The 22,357-nt window shown below is 40.4% G+C and overlaps 2 protein-coding genes across 9 annotated transcripts in view; one reads left to right on the top strand and one right to left on the bottom strand.

Annotated features, from left to right (window-relative positions):
- Positions 1-2,711: 2,711 nt before the first annotated feature.
- LOC127605916 (gamma-interferon-inducible lysosomal thiol reductase-like) lies at positions 2,712-18,274 on the top strand. The gene is made up of 7 exons (XM_052073797.1): positions 2,712-2,964; positions 14,895-15,083; positions 15,165-15,236; positions 15,886-15,975; positions 16,988-17,140; positions 17,690-17,758; positions 17,941-18,274. The coding sequence occupies exons 1-7, from the start codon at positions 2,821-2,823 to the stop codon at positions 17,998-18,000; spliced, it is 777 nt and encodes a 258-aa protein (XP_051929757.1). The 5' UTR covers positions 2,712-2,820; the 3' UTR covers positions 18,001-18,274.
- LOC127605911 (cAMP-specific 3',5'-cyclic phosphodiesterase 4C-like) overlaps positions 18,087-22,357 on the bottom strand; it is a 100,092-nt gene continuing 95,821 nt past the window's right edge. For all 8 annotated transcript variants that reach the window (XM_052073781.1, XM_052073779.1, XM_052073782.1 and 5 more), the window contains one exon: positions 18,087-21,889. In XM_052073781.1, coding sequence (XP_051929741.1) covers positions 21,359-21,889 — 531 coding nt within the window. In that variant the 3' untranslated portion in view covers positions 18,087-21,358. The remainder of the gene's footprint in view (positions 21,890-22,357) is intronic.

Consider the following 22,357-nt stretch of genomic DNA (forward strand, 5'->3'; position numbering starts at 1 on the left):
CTGATCCCAGTTTGAGAACACCTGGTCTACGTAATGTTGTGTGATACATATTCACACAAGTAAGTTGCGTGCTTGTATTTTCGTTGTACACATTCATCATAGAACCCAAGTTTTCGATAGACCACAGTGCGTGCTTGATTCAAGAAAATATCTGAAATTTGTCTGCACGGTACAGGACTTGCACAGCAGCTCTAAAATGGGGGCGATCTGAAGCAGAATTTGCACTAACGCATCTCAATGGATGCCTATGGCCGTGTTCATGCGATCGAGTCGTGTTATTGTCTGTAACGAAGCAAGACGATTTGCGATGGTGCTTAATGTGTGGACTGACAGAGGACTGACAGAGGACTCGGAGTGTTTGTGTGGCATCTTAACCATGTTCACGACAGTATTTTATTTTACGTAGACAACTTTGTATTTTTGAAGTCACTTTCTGTCGCTGTCATGATTGGTACCTTCAATTTTTCATGACAGTGTGAAAAAAAATAGCTGAGTGGAATGCACTTAAAATGATCACTGATCACACGAGCCCAGTGAAAGTTCACCGTACACGTCGTGCGCGTGACAAAACTTCATTTGAAAAGGGTAGCCATTGAAATGTTCTTTGAAATACCTCAGATTTTCTTGCAGGTTAAAAAAGATACTCAGGCCTCTAAATTGGGTTTCGACTGATTTGACATAATGGTGCAATATAATAAAAAGTGTGGTGCGGATGATTAAAATGAAATTTTTTTTCTAGAAAATGTCACATCAACGGTCATATTGACAAGGTTCCGTGAACTTTAAGGAATTCATTACAAGTCAAAGGATGGTTAAGATTGTTCGAGGGTGAACAGGAGGCTGGTGGATGTTATCGTTGGGGGCTGAAGAATGTGAGAATGTGGTTTGGAAAAATGTGAAACGCCAGGATGAGCCCTCCCATCTCGGGTAATGACCTGTAGGACACGTAGCGGTGTGATAAATGGAAGGGTTACAAAAAGAAATTTTATTTTTTGTGTTGTCAATTTGTCAAACAGAAAGCAGAGTTATCCAAATAACAACAAAAATCCATGACAAGGCAAATCACAAGACTTATTTGGCAAGAACGACACCCTATGTCTTTATTTGATGTTTGGAAAGATTTTGTTTCAGTTTGAACTGTGCTGCTGTGCATATGATCAAATACCTCTTCTTGTTTCTGTAGGACAGGCGACAAAGTGCGTCCTGTTTCCGTGACCTTGGCTTGTTGCTGTTGTGACCGTAGGAATTTGTCCTCCGCTTTGATCCAAATCAAATCATTTAGCTGCACTTACTAGTCTATTGCTGTGAAGAAATCTATGTTCATGGAAATGTTTGTTTACTATTTCAATTATGCAATAACACTGTGCGTTGTATCGCGGTAGCTTGTCTTTCTTTTTAGAAGTCAGTCATCTGAAGAATTGTGCTGGTTTCAAATGTTTTAGTTGCTGTAAAACTCCTGTCCTTCCTTACCTTCTTACAGAGTACCCTTTGTCCGTGTATGCACTTTAACTACCAAATAAAGTCAAGATTACAAAGACTTTGGCCTATGTTCATCTCATATGTGTTGGCCCATTAGGGGCAAAAATCCACCACTGACATTTGGGTGAAATAACTAAATTGTTTCAGATGCAGGTAATGCTGATGCTTTTCAAACAATTGTGCTTTCAAATGACATTCATGCTGAAGTTTCGATTTGAAGGTGATTACGTGCTATTGTTTTTGTGTGCAGTCGTAGATAACAGCACTTCAATCTGCTATTAAAATATTTTGACCAAAGTGTGCAATATACCAGAAGAAGCAATTTCACATATGTACAATGTTGTACGTCTGTGAGTGTTTGGGACACACAAGCAGCTGCTCTGGCCATTTTTGTTCTCTGGAGTTGCAACCAAAATTTTATGAACTCTTGCATCGAACGTCACAATAAGCAGCAAGTAGTGAAAAAACAAAGAGAACAAGTGCTTACTGTACTACCAGCTTATTTTTTTTACCACTCCTAATAGAAGTTTATGATAAAAGTAGACATAGAACATAGAAAATTATAGTTTTTCATTTAATCCATAGGCAAATTAAGGTGATAAATAAAACTTTTGAATTGTTCAAAAACAAAGATCTTACTCACCTGTGCTGTTTATTTCTTATTTCAAACGGTGGCCGAATTTTTACTTTATGTACCTGGATTTCACACCTCAAATATTTGGTGATAATGCATCAATTTGAAATTGGCAAAGACAATTTATTCTTCAGTATTTGTACATAGCATTAGCCACAAAGTCAGTCTATTCTCTGAGCAAAATCATGTCGTAATAATAATTGTTCAAAATCAAACCCATGAGTTCTGGCTAAACGACGAGTGAGTCTATCGCTCAGGGGGAGAAAAAGCAGCAACTTCACAGATGGCCGATCGTCGATGTACGGTTGAGCACTACGTATACTGTTACTGTAGCAAATGTGCCGAGGCGGATTCAAAATTTTCCGCACGTTCACCGTCGTAGTGAAACACACATTTCAAATTTATTCTTAGAGAATTGAACAAAAACTGTAGCAAAGGCTGTACATAAACATAAATTATGCGAATTCATACAATAGTAGTATTTGTCGCAGCTTTATTTGTGTCTCTAGTCAAGGTCTGCAGGTAATCTCGACATTATACAACTATTATACAATTGGTCACCGTGATTAAGCATTTAGTGTACGAGGGACATTGAACTCATCATCAGTCTTTTACACGTGGCTGTAGTCAGTGGAGTCATGAGCACTGAGTAGATACAGTAGTTAGTTTGGGTCTGCTCTCAGTTTGGAGCACACATTCGATACACCATGAAGCTCCCGGCTCTTGTTGCAGCTCTTTTGGTCGTCTTCCTCTGTTACGTTTGGAGCGCAGCCTCATCTCATCCTCAACCCTCTTGTCGATATCCTCCATCGCAGTGGTGTCGCTCCCTGGAGATTGCTGTTGAATGCAAGGTGAGTGCACAAAGTTCAGCATTGAGATAGAACACAGACATGGCTTTCCCCCCCATATACAGTATGACATAAAAACGTAATTTTAAATTTGGACAAAATCAGTGTTGTGTCCAAGGACCGGTAACCCGAGGCCAAGGCCAAGGACTTGACTCCGAGGCCAAGGCCAAGGACTTGACTCCGAGGCCAAGGCCAAGGACTTGACTCCGAGGCCAAGGCCAAGGACTTGCCTCCAAGGCCAGGGACCAGGGACTGATTTTGAAGCTGAGGCCTAGCCGAGGACATGTATAAAAACAATGCTATCATACCACTTGGCAGGTCTTCATGATTTGCAACACATCTCCATCATAACCCCTTGCACTCCCTAACGCTTGAATGAAGTGTTTTTATTCAAAGAGTAGAACAGTCAGGGTACGTGTTATTTATACTGAGAAAAACAAAAAAGCATATACCGTATTTTCACGACTATTCGACGCACCGTACGGTTGGGCGCCGTCTCATTAATGGGTGACATTTCTGTATTTTACACATACACAGGACGCACCGTACTAATGGCCGCAGTTTTACAGTGGTAAAACATACGCTTAAACATACGGCATGCATGCATGCTAACACGTTAGCTTGAAGCACACACTGAAGCTCGAAGCTAAAACACGTTTTTAGAAAGGCAACGAAAGCAGAACTGAGTTCGGGTGTATTTATTTTATTTACAAGGTACTCCGTTTTTTGCTCAATCATCACTCAGAAAGCCATCAAAGTCGTCATCTTCTGTGTCCGAATTAAACAATTGTGCAAGTATCGGTAATCCATCCAAACCGCCGGGTTCCCTCTCGCTGTCAGAGTCACTCTCGTCGTCATGTGGCTCCACAGAAATGATGCCGGCTTTGCCAAAAGCTCGAACAACTGTACTAGCAGATACGTTCGTCCAAGCAGCTACAATCCATTCACAGATTGTGGCGTAACTAGTCCGGCGCTGCCCCCCACTGTTCGTGAAGCTGTGTTCGCCATCGATCATCCATTTTTCCCATGCCGCTCGCAACTTCACTTTGAATGCCCGGTTGATGCTGATGTCCTGCGGTTGGAGTTCTTTAGTCAAGCCTTCGGGAATGACGGCAAGCTCGGAGTTCATTTGCTTGACTTTGTTTTTCACTGCTGGTGTGAGATGGGCACGCATGTGTGACGGGGGTCACAACTATGATGGTCTCGAGCTCCACGTCGCTGCCGCTTCAAGAATACCAGACACTAAGATGTGGCTTTTCCCTTTTTTTAATTGTCTGCAACACAGTATGGCAAGATAGGTGAAGTCACGGGGCTTTTCAGTCTAGAAAATAACTGCGCAACAAAAAAAACCCACCTGTTAACTCATTGGATAAAAACTTTCATTCGACAAAACTTAAATGAAATGACGACACAAAAAGCAATATGGACTCGGAACAAATCCGGGAACTAATTAAATACACAGCGCCGTAGAAAAAGGGAAAACAAAGTGAAATATTGCAATTAAACTAGAAATGAATCCGGACCGTCAATGAAACCTGACTTACCCTGTGACTTCCCTGGTAGCTCTGCCTGAACTACGGCGGGAAGTTGGTGCCATACCGTGCGCTGTTGCGTCACTTCCGTCATAATGTAATAAACGCAATATATCACTCCGTTACACATGGAGTCGCAAATCAAGAGTGACGGAAAAAAAGACCACGTATAGTAAGGTGTTTTTAGCCGAAAAAAACGAACATGTATAGCACGGCGTTTTTGGCCGAAAAAAAAAACGACCATGTATGGTAAAGCGTTTTGAGCCAAAAAAAAAAGGACCACGTATAGTAAGGTGTTTTTAGCCGAAAAAAATGACCATGTATACTAAGCCGTTTTTAGCCGATAAAAACGACCATGTATAGTAAGGCGTTTTTAGATGAAAAAGAAAGACCATGTATCGTAAGGCGTTTTTAGCCCCCCAAAAAACGACCATGTACAGTAAGGCATTTTTGGCCGAAAAAAAACCCGACCCGGTATAGTAAGGCATTTTTAGCCCCCCAAAAATGACCATGTATAGGAAGGAATTTTTTGAGTCAAAAACGACCATGTATAGTAAGCCATTGTAGGCCGAAAAAAATGAACATGTATATTAAGACAGTTTTAGACCAAAAAAAACGACCATGTACAGTCAGGCATTTTTAGCCCCAAAAAAACAACCATGTATAGTAAGGCGTTTTTGGCCGAAAAAAACCCGACCATGTATAGTAAGGCATTTTTAGCCCCCTAAAAACGACCATGTATAGAAAGGTATTTTTAACCCCAAAAAACGACCATGTGTAGTAAGGCGTTTTTGGCCTAAAAAAAACGACCATGTATAGTAAGGCGTTCTTAGCTGAAAATAACGACCATGTATAGTAAGACGTTTTTGCCCGAAAAAAACGACCATGTATACGAAGCCGTTTTTAGCCTAAAAAAACAACCATGTATAGTAAGGCGTTTTTAGACGAAAAAAAAGACTATGTACAGTAAGGCATTTTTAGCCCCCCAAAAATGACCATGTAAAGAAAGGAATTTTTTGCGTCAAAAATGACCATGTATAGTAAGCCATTATAGGCCGAAAAAAATGACCATGTATAGTAAGGCGATTTTGGCCGAAAAAAAAGACCATTAATAGTAAGCCGTTTTAACAAAAAAAAAAAAAAACGACAATGTATACTGCGGCGTTTTAAATCGGCTTCCTATAAATGGTCGTTTTTGACGCTAAAAATTCCTTACTCTACATGGTCGTTTTTTTTCGGCTAAAAACGCCTTACTATATATACATGGTCGTTTTTTTTGGCTAAAAATGCCTTATATACATGGTCGTTTTTTTTTTTTTAGGGCAAAAACGCCTTACTACACATGGTCGTTTTTTGGGGTTAAAAATACCTTTCTATACATGGTCATTTTTTTCGGCTAAAAACGCCTTACTATACATGGTCGTTTTTTTGGCTAAAAATGCCTTATATACATGGTGGTTTTTTGGGGTTAAAAATACCTTTCTATACATGGTCGTTTTTTGGGGGCTAAAAATGCCTGACTATACATGGTCGTTTTTTGGGGGCTAAAAATGCCTTACTATAAATGGTCGTTGTTTTTTTCGGCTAAGAACGCCGTGCTATACATGGTCGTTTTTTTTCGGCTAAAAACGGCTTACTATACATGGTCGTTTTTTTTCGGCCAAAAACGCCTTACTATATATGGTCGTTTTTGACGCAAAAAAATCCTTCCTATACATGGTCTTTTTTTTCGTCTAAAAACGCCTTACTATACATGGTCGTTTTTTTGGGCTAAAAACGGCTTCGTATACATGGTCGTTTTTTTCTGCCAAAAACGCCGTGGTATGCATGGTCGTTTTTTTTCCGGCTAAAAATGGCTTACTATACATGGTCGTTATTTTTAGGCCATAAACGCCTTACTATACATGGTCGTTTTTTTTTTGTGCCAAAAACGCCTTAATATATATATATATACGTGGTCGTTTTTTTCGGCTAAAAACACCTTACTATTCATGGTCGTTTTTTTGAGCTCAAAACACGTTACAACACATGGTCTTTTTTTTGTCTAAAAACGCCTTAATATACATGGTTGTTATTTGGGGTTAAAGCGCCTTACTATACATGGTCTTTTTTCGGCTAAAAACGCCTTACTATACATGGTCGTTTTTTTCGGGTTAAAACGCCTTACTATACATGGTCGTTATTTGGGGTTAAAGCGCCTTACTATACATGGTCATTTTTTTCGGGTTAAAACGCCTTACTATACATGGTCGTTTTTTTTCGGCCAAAAACGCCTTACTATATATGGTCGTTTTTGACGCAAAAAAATCCTTCCTATACATGGTCTTTTTTTTCGTCTAAAAACGCCTTACTATACATGGTCGTTTTTTTGGGCTAAAAACGGCTTCGTATACATGGTCGTTTTTTTCTGCCAAAAACGCCGTGCTATGCATGGTCGGTTTTTTTCCGGCTAAAAATGGCTTACTATACATGGTCGTTATTTTTAGGCCATAAACGCCTTACTATACATGGTCGTTTTTTTTTGTGCCAAAAACGCCTTAATATATATATATATACGTGGTCGTTTTTTTCGGCTAAAAACACCTTACTATTCATGGTCGTTTTTTTGAGCTCAAAACACCTTACAACACATGGTCTTTTTTTTGTCTAAAAACGCCTTACTATACATGGTTGTTATTTGGGGTTAAAGCGCCTTACTATACATGGTCATTTTTTTCGGGTTAAAACGCCTTACTATACATGGTCGTTTTTTTCGGCTAAAAACGCCTTACTATACATGGTCGTTATTTGGGGTTAAAGCGCCTTACTATACATGGTCATTTTTTTCGGGTTAAAACGCCTTACTACAGTATATACATGGTCGTTTTTTTTCGGCTAAAAACGCCTTACTATACATGTTAATTTTTTCCGGCTAAAAAAGCCTTACTGTACATGATCATTTTTTTCGGGTTAAAACGCCTTACTATACATGGGCGGGTTTTGTTCGGCCAAAAATGCCTGACTATACATGGTCGTTTTTTACGCTAAACATTCCTTACTATACATGGTCTTTTTTGGGGGGCTAAAAATGCCTTACTATTCATGGTCGTTTTTTTCAGCTCAAAAGACCTTACAACACATGGTCTTTTTTTGTCTAAAAACGCCTTACTATACATGGTTGTTATTTGGGGTTAAAGCGCCTTGCTATACATGGTCGTTTTTTTCGGCTAAAAACGCCTTACTATACATGGTCGTTATTTGGAGTTAAAGCGCCTTACTATACATGGTCATTTTTTTCGGGTTAAAACGCCTAACTATATACATGGTCGTTTTTTTCGGCTAAAACGCCTTACTATACATGGTCGTTTTTTTCGGTTAAAAACGCCATACATGTTTTTTTTCGTTGAAAAACGCCTTACTATACATGGTCGTTTTTTGGGGTTCAAACGCCTTACTATCACATGGTCGTTTTTTTCGGCTAAAAACGCCGTAGTATACATGGTCGTTTTTTAGGGGGCTAAAAACGCCTTACTATACATGGTCTTTTTTTCGGCTAAAAACGCCTTACTATATACATGGTCGTTATTTGTGGTTAAAACGCCTTAGTATCCATGGTGTTTTTTTTTTCGTCAAAAAACGCCTTAATAAACATGGTGGGGCGGCCCGGTAGTCCTGTGGTTAGCACGTCGGATTCACAGTGCAGAGGTACCGGGTTCGATTCCAGCTCCGGCCTCCCTGTGTGGAGTTTGCATGTTCTCCCCGGGCCTGCGTGGGTTTTCTCCGGGTGCTCCGGTTTCCTCCCACATTCCAAAAACATGCATGGCAGGCTGATTGGATGTTCTAAATTGTCCCTAGGTGTGAGTGTGAGCGTGGGTGGTTGTTTGTCTCTGTGTGCCCTGCGATTGGCTGGCAACCGATTCAGGGTGTCCCCTGCCTACTGCCCGGAGACAGCTGGGATAGGCTCCAGCACCCCCCGCGACCCTTGTGAGGATCAAGCGGTTCGGAAGATGAATGAATGAATGAATGAATAAACATGGTGTTTTTTTCGGCTAAAAACGCCTTTCTATACATGGTAATTTTTTTCGGGTTAAAACGCCTTACTATACATGGTCGTTATTTGGGGTTAAAGCGCCTTACTATACATGGTCATTTTTTTCAGGTTAAAACGACTTACTATACATGGTCGGTTTTTTCGGCTAAAAACGCCTTACTATCCATGGTCGTTTTTTTTACGGCTAAAAACGCCTTACTAAACATGGTCGTATTTTTTCGGCTAAAAAGCCTTACTATACAAGGTTGTTTTTTTCGGCTAAAAACGCCATACATGTTTTTTTTCGTTGAAAAACGCCTTACTATACATGGTCGTTTTTTGGGGTTCAAACGCCTTACTATCATATGGTCGTTTTTTTTCCGGCTAAAAAAGCCTTACTGTACATGGTCGTTTTTTTGGGCTAAAAATGCCCTACTAAACATGGTCGTTTTTTGGGGGCTAAAAACGCCTTACTACAAATGGTCATGTTTTTTGGAAAAAATGGGTGACTATACATTAAGGGTGTGGAAAATAATCGATATTAATCGATATTCGATGCGCACGTGCGCGATCCGAGTGCATCGGCTCATTCACTGGGTACGACGCGATTGACGGGTGAAATCGCGATTCATCACGATGCATTGATGGGTATCGGTAAAATCCGATTCAAGCGCCGTTTTATTCATGTTTAACGTCACATATCTGCCCTTTCCTAGGCGCAATGAATGCACCATCATTGCTTTGCGTTTTGTGTTGAATACGGACGGTAGCCGTGCGTCACATACAGTCCAGTACACAACTAGCGAAACATTATGGAAGTTAGCGCACGCAGCAGCAAGGAAACTACTATATTTAATGCAGCCGCAACATTCAAATCTTATGTTTGGAAATACTACGGCTTCGAAAAGAAAGACGGAAAGCTTGATAAAACCTCAGTAATTTGCAAGGAATGTCGCACTAAGAAGCCATACAACGGCAGCACCACAAATATGCAGACCCACTTAAACCGATGGCACCAGATCACCGACAAGTTTCCCTCCCGCTTCCCCGCCCAGTTCCTCGTCGGACACCGGAGAAACTCTTGGTAAACCAGGTCAGGATCAGAAAAAAATTGCCTCTTATTTTGGGAGTCCCCTTGCAACTCACTGTGACCGCGCAATGGCTAAAACTAAGGCCGCTGCTTATTTCATATGCAAAGACCTCCAGCCTTAGCGTGGTGGACAACGAGGGTTTCAGACAGCTCGTGCACGTTTTGGAACCCAGGTATAAAATACCAGACAGGTCTGTGTTCACTTACAAACATATTCCCGATGTGTACAACAAAGTGAGAAGTGAGATTACTGTGTCGCTGAACAGTGCGCAAAGAGTTGCACTTACAGTGGATGGGTGGACATCTTGCGCTATAGATTCATATACATATACATATTATTATTATATTTCATATAAGACACTCAGTGAGAATAGTGTGTTTGTGTTTACACTATAGCAACAGCTGTGAGTCTCAGGTGCCAAATTGTTTACATTTTCTTTGCACAAAACCCAATTGTGAAAGGGCTTAAATAAGTTGTTTTACAAGTTCTACTCTTTATAAGGAATAAAGTGGCATCCTTTTTGTAATACCATACTGAATTCCATCTTTTTAAAAGCTTTTTTTCTTTGCTTATTTGCATCATGTTTAATTGCACAATATCGCAACAAATTGCATTGTATCGTATCGGATCGCATTGATTTGAACTTAATGTGTATCGAATCGTATCGCATCGTGACGACGGTGAAACGTATCGCATCGTATCGCCAGAAAATTCCATGTATCGTTTAAGTATCGCATCGCTGGCAGTGGATCGTGATGTGTATCGAATCGTCCTCAGTGCTGAGATTCACATCCCTACTATACATATACATGGTAGTTGTTTTCGGCTAAAAACGCCTTACTAAACATGGTCGTTTTTTGTTTTTTTTTCGGGTTAAAACGCCTTACTGTACATATACGTGGTCATTTTTTTTCGGCTAAAAGCGCCTTACGATACGTGGTCCTTTTTTTTCGGCTAAAAACGCCTTCCTATACATGGTCGTTTTTTGGGGGGTTTTTTTCGGCTAAGAATGCCATGCTATTCATGGTCGTTTTTTTTTTTTTTTTCGGCTAAGAATGCCATGCTATTCATGGTCGTTTTTTTCGGCTAAAAACGCCGTAGTATACATGGTCGTTATTTTGGGGGGCTAAAAACGCCTTACTATACATGGTCTTTTTTGGGGGGGCTAAAAACGCCTTACTATACATGGTCATTTTTTGGGGGGCTAAAAATGCCTTACTATACGTGGTCGTTTTTTTCTGCCAAAAATGCCTTAATATACATGGTCGTTATTTTTGGGCTAAATACGCCTTACTATACATAGTCTTTTTTTTGGGCGAAAAACGCCTTAATATACATGGTCGTTTTTTTTCGGCTAAAAGCGCCTCACTGTACGTGGTCGTTTTTTTAGGCTCAAAAAACCTTACTACACATGGTCATTTTTTTTGTCTAAAAACGCCTTAATATACATGGTCGTTATTTGGGGTTAAAACGCCTTACTATCCATGGTCGTTTTTTTTCGGCAAAAAACGCCTTTCTATACATGGTCATTTTTTTTCCCGGCTAAAAACGCCTTACTGAACATGGTCGTATTTTTTCGGCTAAAAAAGCCTTCTATACATGGTCGTTTTTTTTCGGGGTAAAACGCCTTAATATACATGGTCGTTTTTTTCCGGCTAAAAACGCTCTACTAAACATGGTCGTTTTTTTTGGCTCAAAACGCCTTACTATACATGGTCGTTTTTTTTTTGGGGTTAAAACGCCTTGCACATGGTCGTTTTTTTCGGCTAAAAACACCTTACTATACATATACATGGTCATTTTTTTATGGCTAAAAACGCCTTACTATAAATGTCTTTGAGCCGGCTAAAAACGCCTTAATATACGTGGTCGTTTTTTTTTCCGGCTAAAAACACCTTACTATACATGGTCATTTTTTTCGGCTAAAGACGCCCTACTATACATGGTAGTTTTTTTGGTGCTAAAAATGCCTTACTATACATGGTCGTTTTTTGGGGCTAAAAATGCCTGACTATACATGGTCGTTTTTTTTTTCCGGCTCAAAATGCCTTACTATACATGGTCGTTTTTTGGGGGGCTAAAAATGGCTTACTATACATGGTCGTTTTTTTTTTTCCGGCTCAAAACGCCTTACTATACATGGTCGTTTTTTGGGGGGCTAAAAATGGCTTACTATACATGGTCGTTTTTTTCCACTCAAAACACCTTACTACACATGGTCATGTTTTTCGTCTAAAAACACCTTACTATTCATGGTCGTTTTTTTCCTCTAAAAACGCCTTACTATACACGGTCGTTTTTTTTGGGCTAAAAACACCTTACTCTACATGGTGTTTTTTTTCGTCTAAAAACGACTCATCTTTCACTTCAAAGAGCTGAAATCCTCAAGCCTGCTCCTGAATTATTTAAATTTTTGCAAAATTTGTTTATGATTGTATGTATATGTTGTTGTTTGTATTATTATCATATGCAATTGAATAAGTAGACCCTTTCAGAATTTGAAATTTGGGACTCTCTCAATGCATAATGGGACTCATACTTTTCTCTTCAGCGAGTCCCTGCGACTCACTGCCTGTAAACTGTAAAATGATCACTGCAAAGATTACTTTGCTTGCTGTTTTTGCACTCAGTGATTGACTTCTATGCAAAGTCATTTCTCAACTTGTCTTCCGTGCCATGTCATGCCTGTTGAGTGTTGATTTACTTCACATTAAGAAACTACTACACTAAAACATTTATTCATAAATGTATATCATATGCTTTTTTGTTTTTCTCAGTATAAATAACGCGTACCCTGACTGTTCTACTCTTTGAATAAAAACACTTCATTCAAGCGTTAGGGAGTGCAAGGGGTTAAAATGGAGGGGTGTTGCAAATCATGAAGACCTGCCACGTGGTATAATATTATTGTTTTATACATGTCCTCGGCTAGGCCTCAGTTTCAAAATCAGTCCTTGGTCCCTGGCCTTGGAGGCAAGTCCTTGGTCCTTTGCCTCGGAAAATTTCTCAAGTCCTTGGCCTTGACCTTGCCTCGGAAAATTTTCCAAGTCCTTGGCCTTGGCCACGGAGTCAAGTCGTTGGCCTTGGCCTCGGGTTGCTGGTCCTTGGACGCAACACTGATTGAGATAGAACACAGACATCCCCCCCCCCCCCCCCCATATATGACATAAAAACGTCATTTTAAATGTGGACAAAATACATACATATGTCTGTTTTATTATTGAAACATTTAACATCATAGTATCTTAGTATATTTTCCACAATACTTTAACATTGTACATCTCTCAATGAGGATACTGTAAAACAAAGATCCAGCCTTCAACAACAAAGGATTTGAACAATATAACCCCCCCCCCCCCCCACTCAAAAAAACCAACAACATAGCGTGTACCTCCACCCTTCCCCAGTACAATGGTCTCCCTTGCATAAAAAAGATCATTCAAAGGCAGCGCAACACCTCTGAACAGATCACCAACATTAAGTACAATTCATTTTGTGCAAAAATCAATAAATAGATAAATTGCAAATAATTTTGAAAAAGTGGAATTATCGGTGCCAAGCCGCAACTATGCGTAGGTCCACTGGAGAAGAAGAAACATGTTTGTTATTTCCCACTCTTGGGTGCTAATGCCATCCCATCCATCCCTAGTCAATGCAGAAATCGTTTCATGAAAACGGTATACCTGATTTGAGTTTAAATCCAATTGAATTGAATGGAGCTCTTGTGATCAGTTGTAAAATGAGAATCATGCTTCAGTTATTTAAGCCTTACGGTGTTTCTGCATGTGACTGCATGGGCTGTTCTGGTCCAAATGTAGTAAACAGACAAATTAGAATTCAAACTGAATATTTGAACATTTTGTGAGACCCTTTTTGTCTGCGTGCCGCACAGTGGCTGAGCGGTTGGCAGTAATCCAGTGTCTTAACACGTTCCAAAAACATTTTACGTTAATTGAAAACTCCAAGTTGTCCATTTGCTACTTTGGTTTGGCTTGTTTAAACTTGCCCTGATCCGGTTATATTCATTCATGTGACCATAATGAGGACAAGCGCTATAGAAGATGGATGGATTGCACAGTTTGCATCATTTTTAATATAAAAAGGTGATTTTCTAAATTTCACTTAAATGTATGGGCTCCTTGTGTTTTTATTTTTATTTTTTTAATCAAGAAAGTCTTTTTAGACTTCACCTAACATAAATACATTTGAAACTCAAAATAGGCACTTTTTGTTTTAACTTGAAATATTTAACTGTCAATGTTGTAATGGCAAAACTCAATATAATGTACATCGTTTAAAAATGTATCACTATTAAGTTTGGGGACCTCCTGCAGTCACAAAATCTGGTGGGATCTTCTATTTAAGCTTGAATGCATGCTGCGGGTTTCCTAAAGCTAGATAACACTCTGTAGACAGTACAGTGTATGCAACAAACGTGAATCTTTTTGTTTTAAGATGACACAAACTAAAATATAGTGTCTGGATTTCAAGCTTGGAAATGCTTTAGTGAGTCTGATGGATTTGGAATCTTGTGTCCGACTGTATTTTATTAATGTTTAACTATATTGTATGCGCAATATGTTTGATGGAGTCACAGTGGCCAAGAAGTATTTATTTTTGTAGGTGGTTAATAGCAGCTTGCTTTGGTGGCGAAAGTTATTACCGTATTGGCCCGAATATAAGATGGTGTTTTTTTGCATTGAAATAAGACTGAAAAAGTGGGTGTCGTCTTATATTCGGGGTCTTGACATTATACCCATTCACGACGCTAGATGGCGCCAGATATCATTGAAGCGAATGCTGAACTTGACTCCCCAGGCCAAAGTGAACCCCTGTCACGAAGAATGAAAATAAAAATAGCGGCAGCACGAAGAAGAAAAATAAAAAATAGCAGTAAGAAAGAAAAGAGAAGAAAATAATAGAAGAGATAACAGAAAATGGTGAAACGTAGCAACGATCTGCAGATTTTTTTTTCTGTATAAAAATTAATTTGGTGTTCAAAAGGTCTTTTTTCAAACTTGAGTCTTGAAAAAGAGGGGGTCGTCTTATAATCAGGGCCGTCTTATATTCAGGCCAATACGGTACTCTTTAAAATGCTGACATCATCTTCGAGTATAAGAAAATGTTCTTTGTGTAGTAAGGTTGTGTGATATTTTAAGAGGAATTAGTCCTATTACATGACTGGTGAAAGTAACGCATGAGATTAGGTGCAAGTGGAAAATGTGAACATTTAGAAGTTATGCGTTACCAACAGCACTGCAAGTGGGGCCATCTCATGTTTGTCGTCTTCCCCTGCCCCAGGTGCAGAAGCAGTGTATGGAACTAAGCGCCGTACGTCCAAAGGAGGCGGCTGCTCCGGTGTCTGTCGCTCTTTACTACGAGTGTCTGTGTCCAGGCTGCAGATCGTTCATCACTCAGCAGTTTTTCCCCACCTGGTCCATGCTGCAGGACATCATGAATGTGACGCTGGTGCCGTATGGCAACGCCAAGGTGGGGCGATCTGTTTGCTTGCGCTTCCTCGTCTTGTATATGAGGAAATCACTTTATTTTCAAAATGGTATTTCCTTGCAGGAACTGGTGTCGGACAATACTACCTTCACTTGCCAGCATGGGGAGCCAGAATGCCATGGGAACATGATTGAGGTGAGGCATGGTTTTATCCAAGGGTGGACAAACTTCGGTGCTCAAGGGACACCTTTGATTTGTTTTTGTTTTTTAAATGGACAGAGCAGGCCGCTCGTTCCAACTATTAAAGAATGTAAATAATAGTTTTTTATTCAAATTTATTTTTCACTTAAATTTGTTATGATTGATGTAATTGCAGTATAACTAACCTGTTATTTAATAAAAGTGAAATGTATGTTCAATAATTTAGTAATTATTTTTTTTTTTTACACGATTGCACATCCGTGAACCAGTTTAGGGACAAACGATTGAATCAAATACTTGTTTTGCATTTGTAATGACTATAATTTTGATTGAATAAAAGCTTACTATGTCAGTTTAATTTTTAAATGTTTTTGACACATCAATTAACTAATACACAAAAGAAAGAAGTAACACTTAAAATGGTGAAATCAGACAATTCACTTGTTTGCATTTAAACGGAATTGAATTATAATGATCATTTAATACCATCAAGACTTTGTTAAATTTGATTTGTTACAAGGAATAAATCAAGATATTTCATGTTTAATCGGGTACCTCATTATTTTGTTTTGCACTTATAATTGTTACATGTGTAAAAACAACAAACAAACAAAAAAGTCTGATCAATTGCTCCTCCCCTCAGGCCTGCATCCTCCATTTGTGCGGCCCTGCAGCTTTTCACATTATCTACTGCATGGAATCTGCTGCCGACGTTCTCGGTGCAGCCCAGCCGGTGAGTGTTTTCTTTTAGGGAGGGATAAACAGGCCAGTCTAGCCGCCGCATTTATGGATGTTGATATGAAGTATAACCAGGTGGTGCCGATTGATTACAGTGCACTCCGCTTAATAGAACACCATTGGGCCGAAGCGCTTCTGTTATACTAAGCGGGGTTTCTATTAACCGGAGACACTTTATTAGGTACACCTTCAGACACGTCGACGACCAAGTTATGCACGCAGAAAAACCCCTGCTGACGAGTTAGAAGAGATATTTCGACTGTGGACGTCCATATCTTTAATCAAACAACAAAACAACAACTTTAATCAACTTCAGTCAAACATCTCAAATCACGAGAAAAATTTCGTTACTTTTGTCTGGAAACAGGAGTCCGTAATTTTGCGGTTGACTTCCCTCTCAATGCGCTGGATAAGAGGGAAGTCCTGGAAACCGCGGGCGTACCTTCTGAGAATCCGGCAATGCATCGTATCGTCTGAGTATGTCCTTCTTATAGCCCTCGTCTCTTGAATGAAGTTGAAGCCATTGTGACGTGCGTGTGTCTATGTGTGGAGTGACGCGTGCTACCTGTTACTGTATACGGCTAGAACTACCGCGTTTTCTCGCGATAGTGGTACAGTATCGCGATAGCTACACTTCGAAAACCACTAGTTTACAATGTTCATTGCTTACGGCCTGTTCTATTAAGCGGAGATCTGTTCTACTAAGCGGAGTATCTTTATAGGAAATTGCATTAGGCAAATCCGTTCCAGAGCCTTTTGCTCTATTAAGCGGATTACTCTATTAACCGGTGTTCTATTAAGCGGAGTGCACTGTATTGCCATTTCACTGAATATACGTTTCCAGTGTCCAGCCGACCATAAAATAAATTGAAACTCCTCACCGTACAAACACAGAAGCGCTCTTTCACATCTATCGCTTTGAGAATGAATGAAGAGCTCGCTGGGGATTTCGACTTGAGTGATCCGTGTCCTATTTCAAGCCTCCTTCTGTGTTTTGCTGTTTGTAGTGTCTTCAGATGCACGCCCCCGCCGTCTCTTGGGTCAGTATCGACACTTGTGTCAAGGGAGATCTGGGCCGTAGATTGATGCACGCCAACGCGGTCATGACGAGAGCGCTGAGCCCTCCACACAAGCACGTACCCTGGGTTACATTCAATGGGGTAAGGAATCGTCTGAGCAAGTCAAGGTCAAGCCAGGTGATCAGAATGGTTTACAATATTTTCACGTGGAAGTCCAACATGAGAAAACATTACAAAATTTTACACACACACACAAACACACACAAATGAGTCATTATATGCAGCTTGATTAAAACCCTGGAGAACCCATGGAGTCAAATTTGGCCCCTATAAATTCTGCTACTCAAATGCTACCCTTAAATCCCAAAGGGTCAAATTTGGCCCTAATCCTAAATTAGGATTAAAGCATTAAATATTGATTTTATACATATGTTTTGGTGTTCAGTGAGCATATAGCAGCCATTTAATGTAAAATTCATCATTTTGCAAAGAAGAAAAGGGTTCTTGGGTTCTCCGGGGTTAACAAGAAAATGACATTGTGGGTCCCAAAAAGATGAAATATGAGTAAGTTAGTGTTGATGAATAATAAGTCATTTGATTTGCATTCATCTGCTCATACAGTGAACTGATGTGCAAGACTAACCATTGTGAATCAATGTCACAAAAGACTCCAAATTAACTATTTGTCAGGAATTCACAGAGGAGTATGAAGATAAGGCCATGTCCTCACTCTTCCATTTGGTTTGCCAACTTTACGAGGTGAGAAATGATGCCTAATTTTTGTTGTTGTGTGACGATTACAGTCGTATTAAAAATTGCACGACATCGTCCTATTAAAAGCAGCAAGTCTCAGCACTGTAAACTCCATAGACAATGATACTTTGTACCTGTGACTGCAGAGATTCATTTGGACGTTGCTGCCATGTGCTGTATGATTTCAGGGAGTGAAGCCTCCAGCCTGCACCGGAGCCCCGGTCAGACTTGACCGAGCCTTCTGCTGAAAACATCCGAATTTCCTTGACATACTGATTGTAGTTATATTAACACGCTGTGTGAATCAGACGGTCATGAAAAAGACAGGGACATAAATTTCCGTGTATTTTATTGGCATTTCCCCTCACAAAAAAGCCGGAACTCCAGAAAAAATAAAAGAACTAATTTGGTTCAAATGAACACATTTTTCTTTGACAAAAATCTCAGAGTGGCAGATCAAGCTGTATACATGTATATTTGATCTTGAGGCTCAACATATGATTAAACATACAATTAAATGTTTGTTGTTGTTTTTTTACAGTACTTTTCCCTCAACAGACATGTATGAAGAATAAATAGCATTGGAGAAGTTTGCACGACACAGAGGCTGAGCAACATGACTAAACATGAGGGCGACATGAGCTCAACACAAGAAGTGAGCAACAACACTCATGAACACGGTTACCGGTAATACTTTCTGGCGCTAGTGTTTTATATGTGAAGAACCACAGTGCTGAGTTTAACTCGCCACCCAACCTTTCAGCGCTTTCTTTCTCTTTGAGTTGACCAGACTGCTATGTTTTGTTTCATGACGATTAAAGGTCATTTATTCTGGTGACCGGCATAGTCATTTCTATTTCTCGGTTTCAGCGCGTCAAAATCAGCACATTGGTCCTTTTTAAGATCCACGGTCGCCACCCTAAGTCACATGCTCAATAAAAAAAGGCCGCTCGATAACACAGACATGACGTACTTCGAGACTAGTGTTTTCTCTCATCGCCTGGCCCGGAAGGCAATAAAATGTGTGTAGTGCTGGTTAGCTTCCTGCTTTCTTTCCACCTCCTCTCTCTGTTGGCCACAAATGCTCAGCTACAGAATGGACGCACACTTAGCACACACACACAGACAGACACAAGAAGGCTTCAAACTACACATTCTCAAGTCTCAACTATCAGAAATGCGGAGCACTGCTTCTAAATTGCACAAAACGAATCATCCGTTTTAAATACACTTGAGTTATCATTGGTAAAAACTATCACTATAAAGTCAACGACTGATACAATCATCCATTTAAAATCTTGTGTGTAAAAAGGTAGCATTGTAGGCTCCAGGAGTCTTTTTTTTCTTTTTTACACTAATGGAACAGTTATTACAGTTAAGCACTTCCAAAATGGTATCAGTAATTTCTTGAAACAATTTTCAAAACGGTGCTCCTTTTTATTCACGGCAAAAGTGTCGGCCATCTGTGGACTGGGCAAGAGAATGAAGAACCCAAATGTACGGGAATTACAGGGACATTCATTTTTTTTAATGAACGTTGGTCCAGCCATTTTTTTATTTTTTTTTATATGAAATGAAAATAAAGTGATGGGTTCATTTTTTAAATTAATCCTGCTGTCAAATCTCTGTGTAGGATCAGCAGTCAACAGGTCCCTTAAACACAAATATGATTTGATTTAGTCATGGCTCATGCTGACCAAAACAATAGTAAAGAAATGAATAAACAATGTGAGGTGTGACTTGATGCTTCATTGACAACCAGGCACTGTGGTTCCGATTACCATGAGTTAAGATGTGAAGGCTGAAACATACGAAGCTCTAAGCATCGATGGCGGAAGTCAAGTCCATTTTGAGAGAATGAAAGACAAAGGTCAGTGTTGCCAAATGTTTTGGCAGTGACTCATGCGCAAACGCAAACTCTGCTGCAGTAGTTCATCATGTGCATTGTTTGGAATAAGCACTTTAAATTGTTTCCAAACTTGCAAACGTCGTCGTATGCCTGAGCATTCTGCACAGGTTCTTAAAAAGTACATTGTATTTATTCTGCGATAAATATCGAGAAAAATGTATGCACAAGGCAATTGACGTGTTCAAGCGAGTGGAAGTTGTGAATCGAAATGATTTAAGCGGTCAACATGGATTGAAATGTATTCCCAACATAATTAAATGCCTTGAGATTTTGGTCCTCTCATGCGATGGACTGACAAGAGACATTATGTTTTATGAATTCATTAAGTCTGAGGTCCCTGGACTTCCCTCACATTCACTTTTGCGAAACTTCCAAGTGGTAGCGCGTGGTTCATATTCAATGAGTTCTCCCAATGGGCAATCAAGGAAGTGCTGTCAAATACCCATCCCTATTTCAAACACGTGCCTGTGGATATCGCGAAATAAAACCCAAGTGCTCGAAAACATTACCTCCCAATGCTTGGTGGAGGTCATCAAAGCTTGATTTTGGTTCAGAAGTTTGGCATCGTTGGGATTTCCCTTATGTGCACCTGAAAACCGTTCATTTTAACCTAGACCTCACTCAAGAGATGTTTCATCTAGTTTGTGATTCAACAAAATGTTAAATTTCCTGCCCACCTCCAGGTAACCTGTACTGCATTTCTGATGTGCAAGCCTACAGTGGGTGAAGCCCTTAGTAACACATTCGAAGAGCTCGAGCAACAGAAATGGTAAAGTGCTACTGCGGGCTGGAGGCACACTGATAAAATCAAAACAAAATGCTTTTCAACTACGTAAAGACACGACCAGCGAACGGAGAATCAACTGTTGTAAGTCTCAACAGCTTTGAAAAAGGGCACCATATAAAGTCATCTCAGGGGAAGCTTAGACTACAGTTGGTGTTGTAAGTGCTCAATCTGAGGTGCTACAAACTGGTTTCCTATATAGGTACACATAATTTTGTGACCACATGTATACATTCCTACACACACACACACACACACATTTTTGATTGCTCTAAGGTGCCCAATTTAAAGGGTTTCAACTGGTTAGACAATTCCCAGTTGTGTGAATAAGAGGTAAATTCTAAGAGGGAATGACTTTGGGCTTAAGGTCATGAACAACATCGATGCTACATTCGATTTGTGTTTCTCTTCATACCCTGAGGATTCGGTCCATCAATTCGGTCGCAGCTCCTCGCCAGTTCAAATATTACATCACCTCAAAATCCCTCAACAAAAATTCAAAGTACAAATCATTTTAACAAGATTCTGAAATGTGTATGTTAAAATGGTGCAAAATAATCTCCATGACCCTGTCATACCACTGCAACTCTCACTTGCTCACGTCCAAGAGTTGCAGATATTTTAGAGGAAGACATTTCTTTTACCTTTTGTTCTAGGAGAGAGTCGCTCTTTTTCCCAGTCCAGGTGGCGTTCCCAAAGCAGGGTGAGAAACAATAAAGACTTAAGAGGCCCCAAAGAGTGGCCAAGATAAATATGAAACTAAAAAGAGGGGGATCATCCCTCTGTCTACAGAGAGGCTGTCTCCAGTGTAAAGGGACTGTGGTGATGTTACAGACTTTATTGGTAGGTAAGGGCCCGCCCTGCCTCCTCTCAGTACTGTCGGTCTTTTTAGCAGGGCAGGTTGTGCTGGTTGTTATGTGGCTTCATGCAGGCAGGGGGCACTGTCATCTTTCTCACCGTCGGGTCCCTCCTGGCTCGGCGAGGTCGTGGTCCTGTGAGGGTGGGGGCTCTGCAACGTCAGACTGGTGGGCCGTGACAAATGTGGCGAAGGAGGGTGGTACCTCCCGCGCGGATCCGGAGATGTCGAGGGCGATGACGAGTCCTGGTGCCGCTCCATCCCCAACTGAGGGTCATCCTCGAGTGGACTCTCTAGGTCAGACTGTAATTCCTCATCCTCCTCTTCTTCTTCCTCCTCCAGTGTCAGTTCAAACTGGAACTTGTCTCCGCCGACCCCCGTTGAAGGGTTAGGCCCTCCCAGACCACCGCCCGATCTGAGCTCAGCGTGGGACTCGTCAGGACTAGAAGGTGAGGGACTCCGTGGGATCATGCTCTGGTACCACTCTCTGTTGTCCTCCAGGGTGTCCAGGATATCCTGAGCATCGGGGTGCACCAAGTCCGCCCAGGTCTCCCACAGAGGGTGAACAATGTAGTCGATGAAGCCCACCTAGAGATAAGAAACGCGATGAATGTCAGTGTTGAGAACATGAAAACTGACACTCAAAAGAAAGAGATCAAATGCAAAAGCTGAATCAAACATTATCAGAGAGCCCTACTCACAAAAAGTGGGGGCTAATTGGCTTTTGTTTGAGATTTTCGGATGAAACCAAAACACGCAATAACAGGTGACCCGCATTTGAGCATAAAACTTTTTGTGTTTGATGTTTTTTATTGTGGTTGCTATTAAATAGATCTTTATTGCATCAGGCTTTGAAATATTTGGTTTGCTTAAATTTGCTACATGGGAAGAAGACCATACAGTGGTGCCGTGAGATATGACTTCAATTCAGTCAGTCCCCGCGCTCTTTGCGCAAAACCGTGGTATCTCAAATCATCTTTTCCCATTGAAGTGAATGGAAATGCCATTAAGCCATTCCAGCCTTCTCAAAAAAATGTGCTGTGTATTTTACTGAGA

This window comes from Hippocampus zosterae, chromosome 8 (assembly GCF_025434085.1).
Source record: "Hippocampus zosterae strain Florida chromosome 8, ASM2543408v3, whole genome shotgun sequence".
Lineage (NCBI taxonomy): Eukaryota > Metazoa > Chordata > Actinopteri > Syngnathiformes > Syngnathidae > Hippocampus > Hippocampus zosterae.

Excerpts from the sequence above, each read along its gene's own strand:
- LOC127605916 (XM_052073797.1), top strand. The coding sequence starts at position 2,821 with ATGAAGCTCCCGGCTCTTGTTGCAGCTCTTTTGGTCGTCTTCCTCTGT. Across the intron at positions 15,976-16,987 it reads TTCTCGGTGCAGCCCAGCCG|TGTCTTCAGATGCACGCCCC; the intron begins GTGAGTGTTTTC and ends TGCTGTTTGTAG. Across the intron at positions 17,141-17,689 it reads CCTGGGTTACATTCAATGGG|GAATTCACAGAGGAGTATGA; the intron begins GTAAGGAATCGT and ends ACTATTTGTCAG.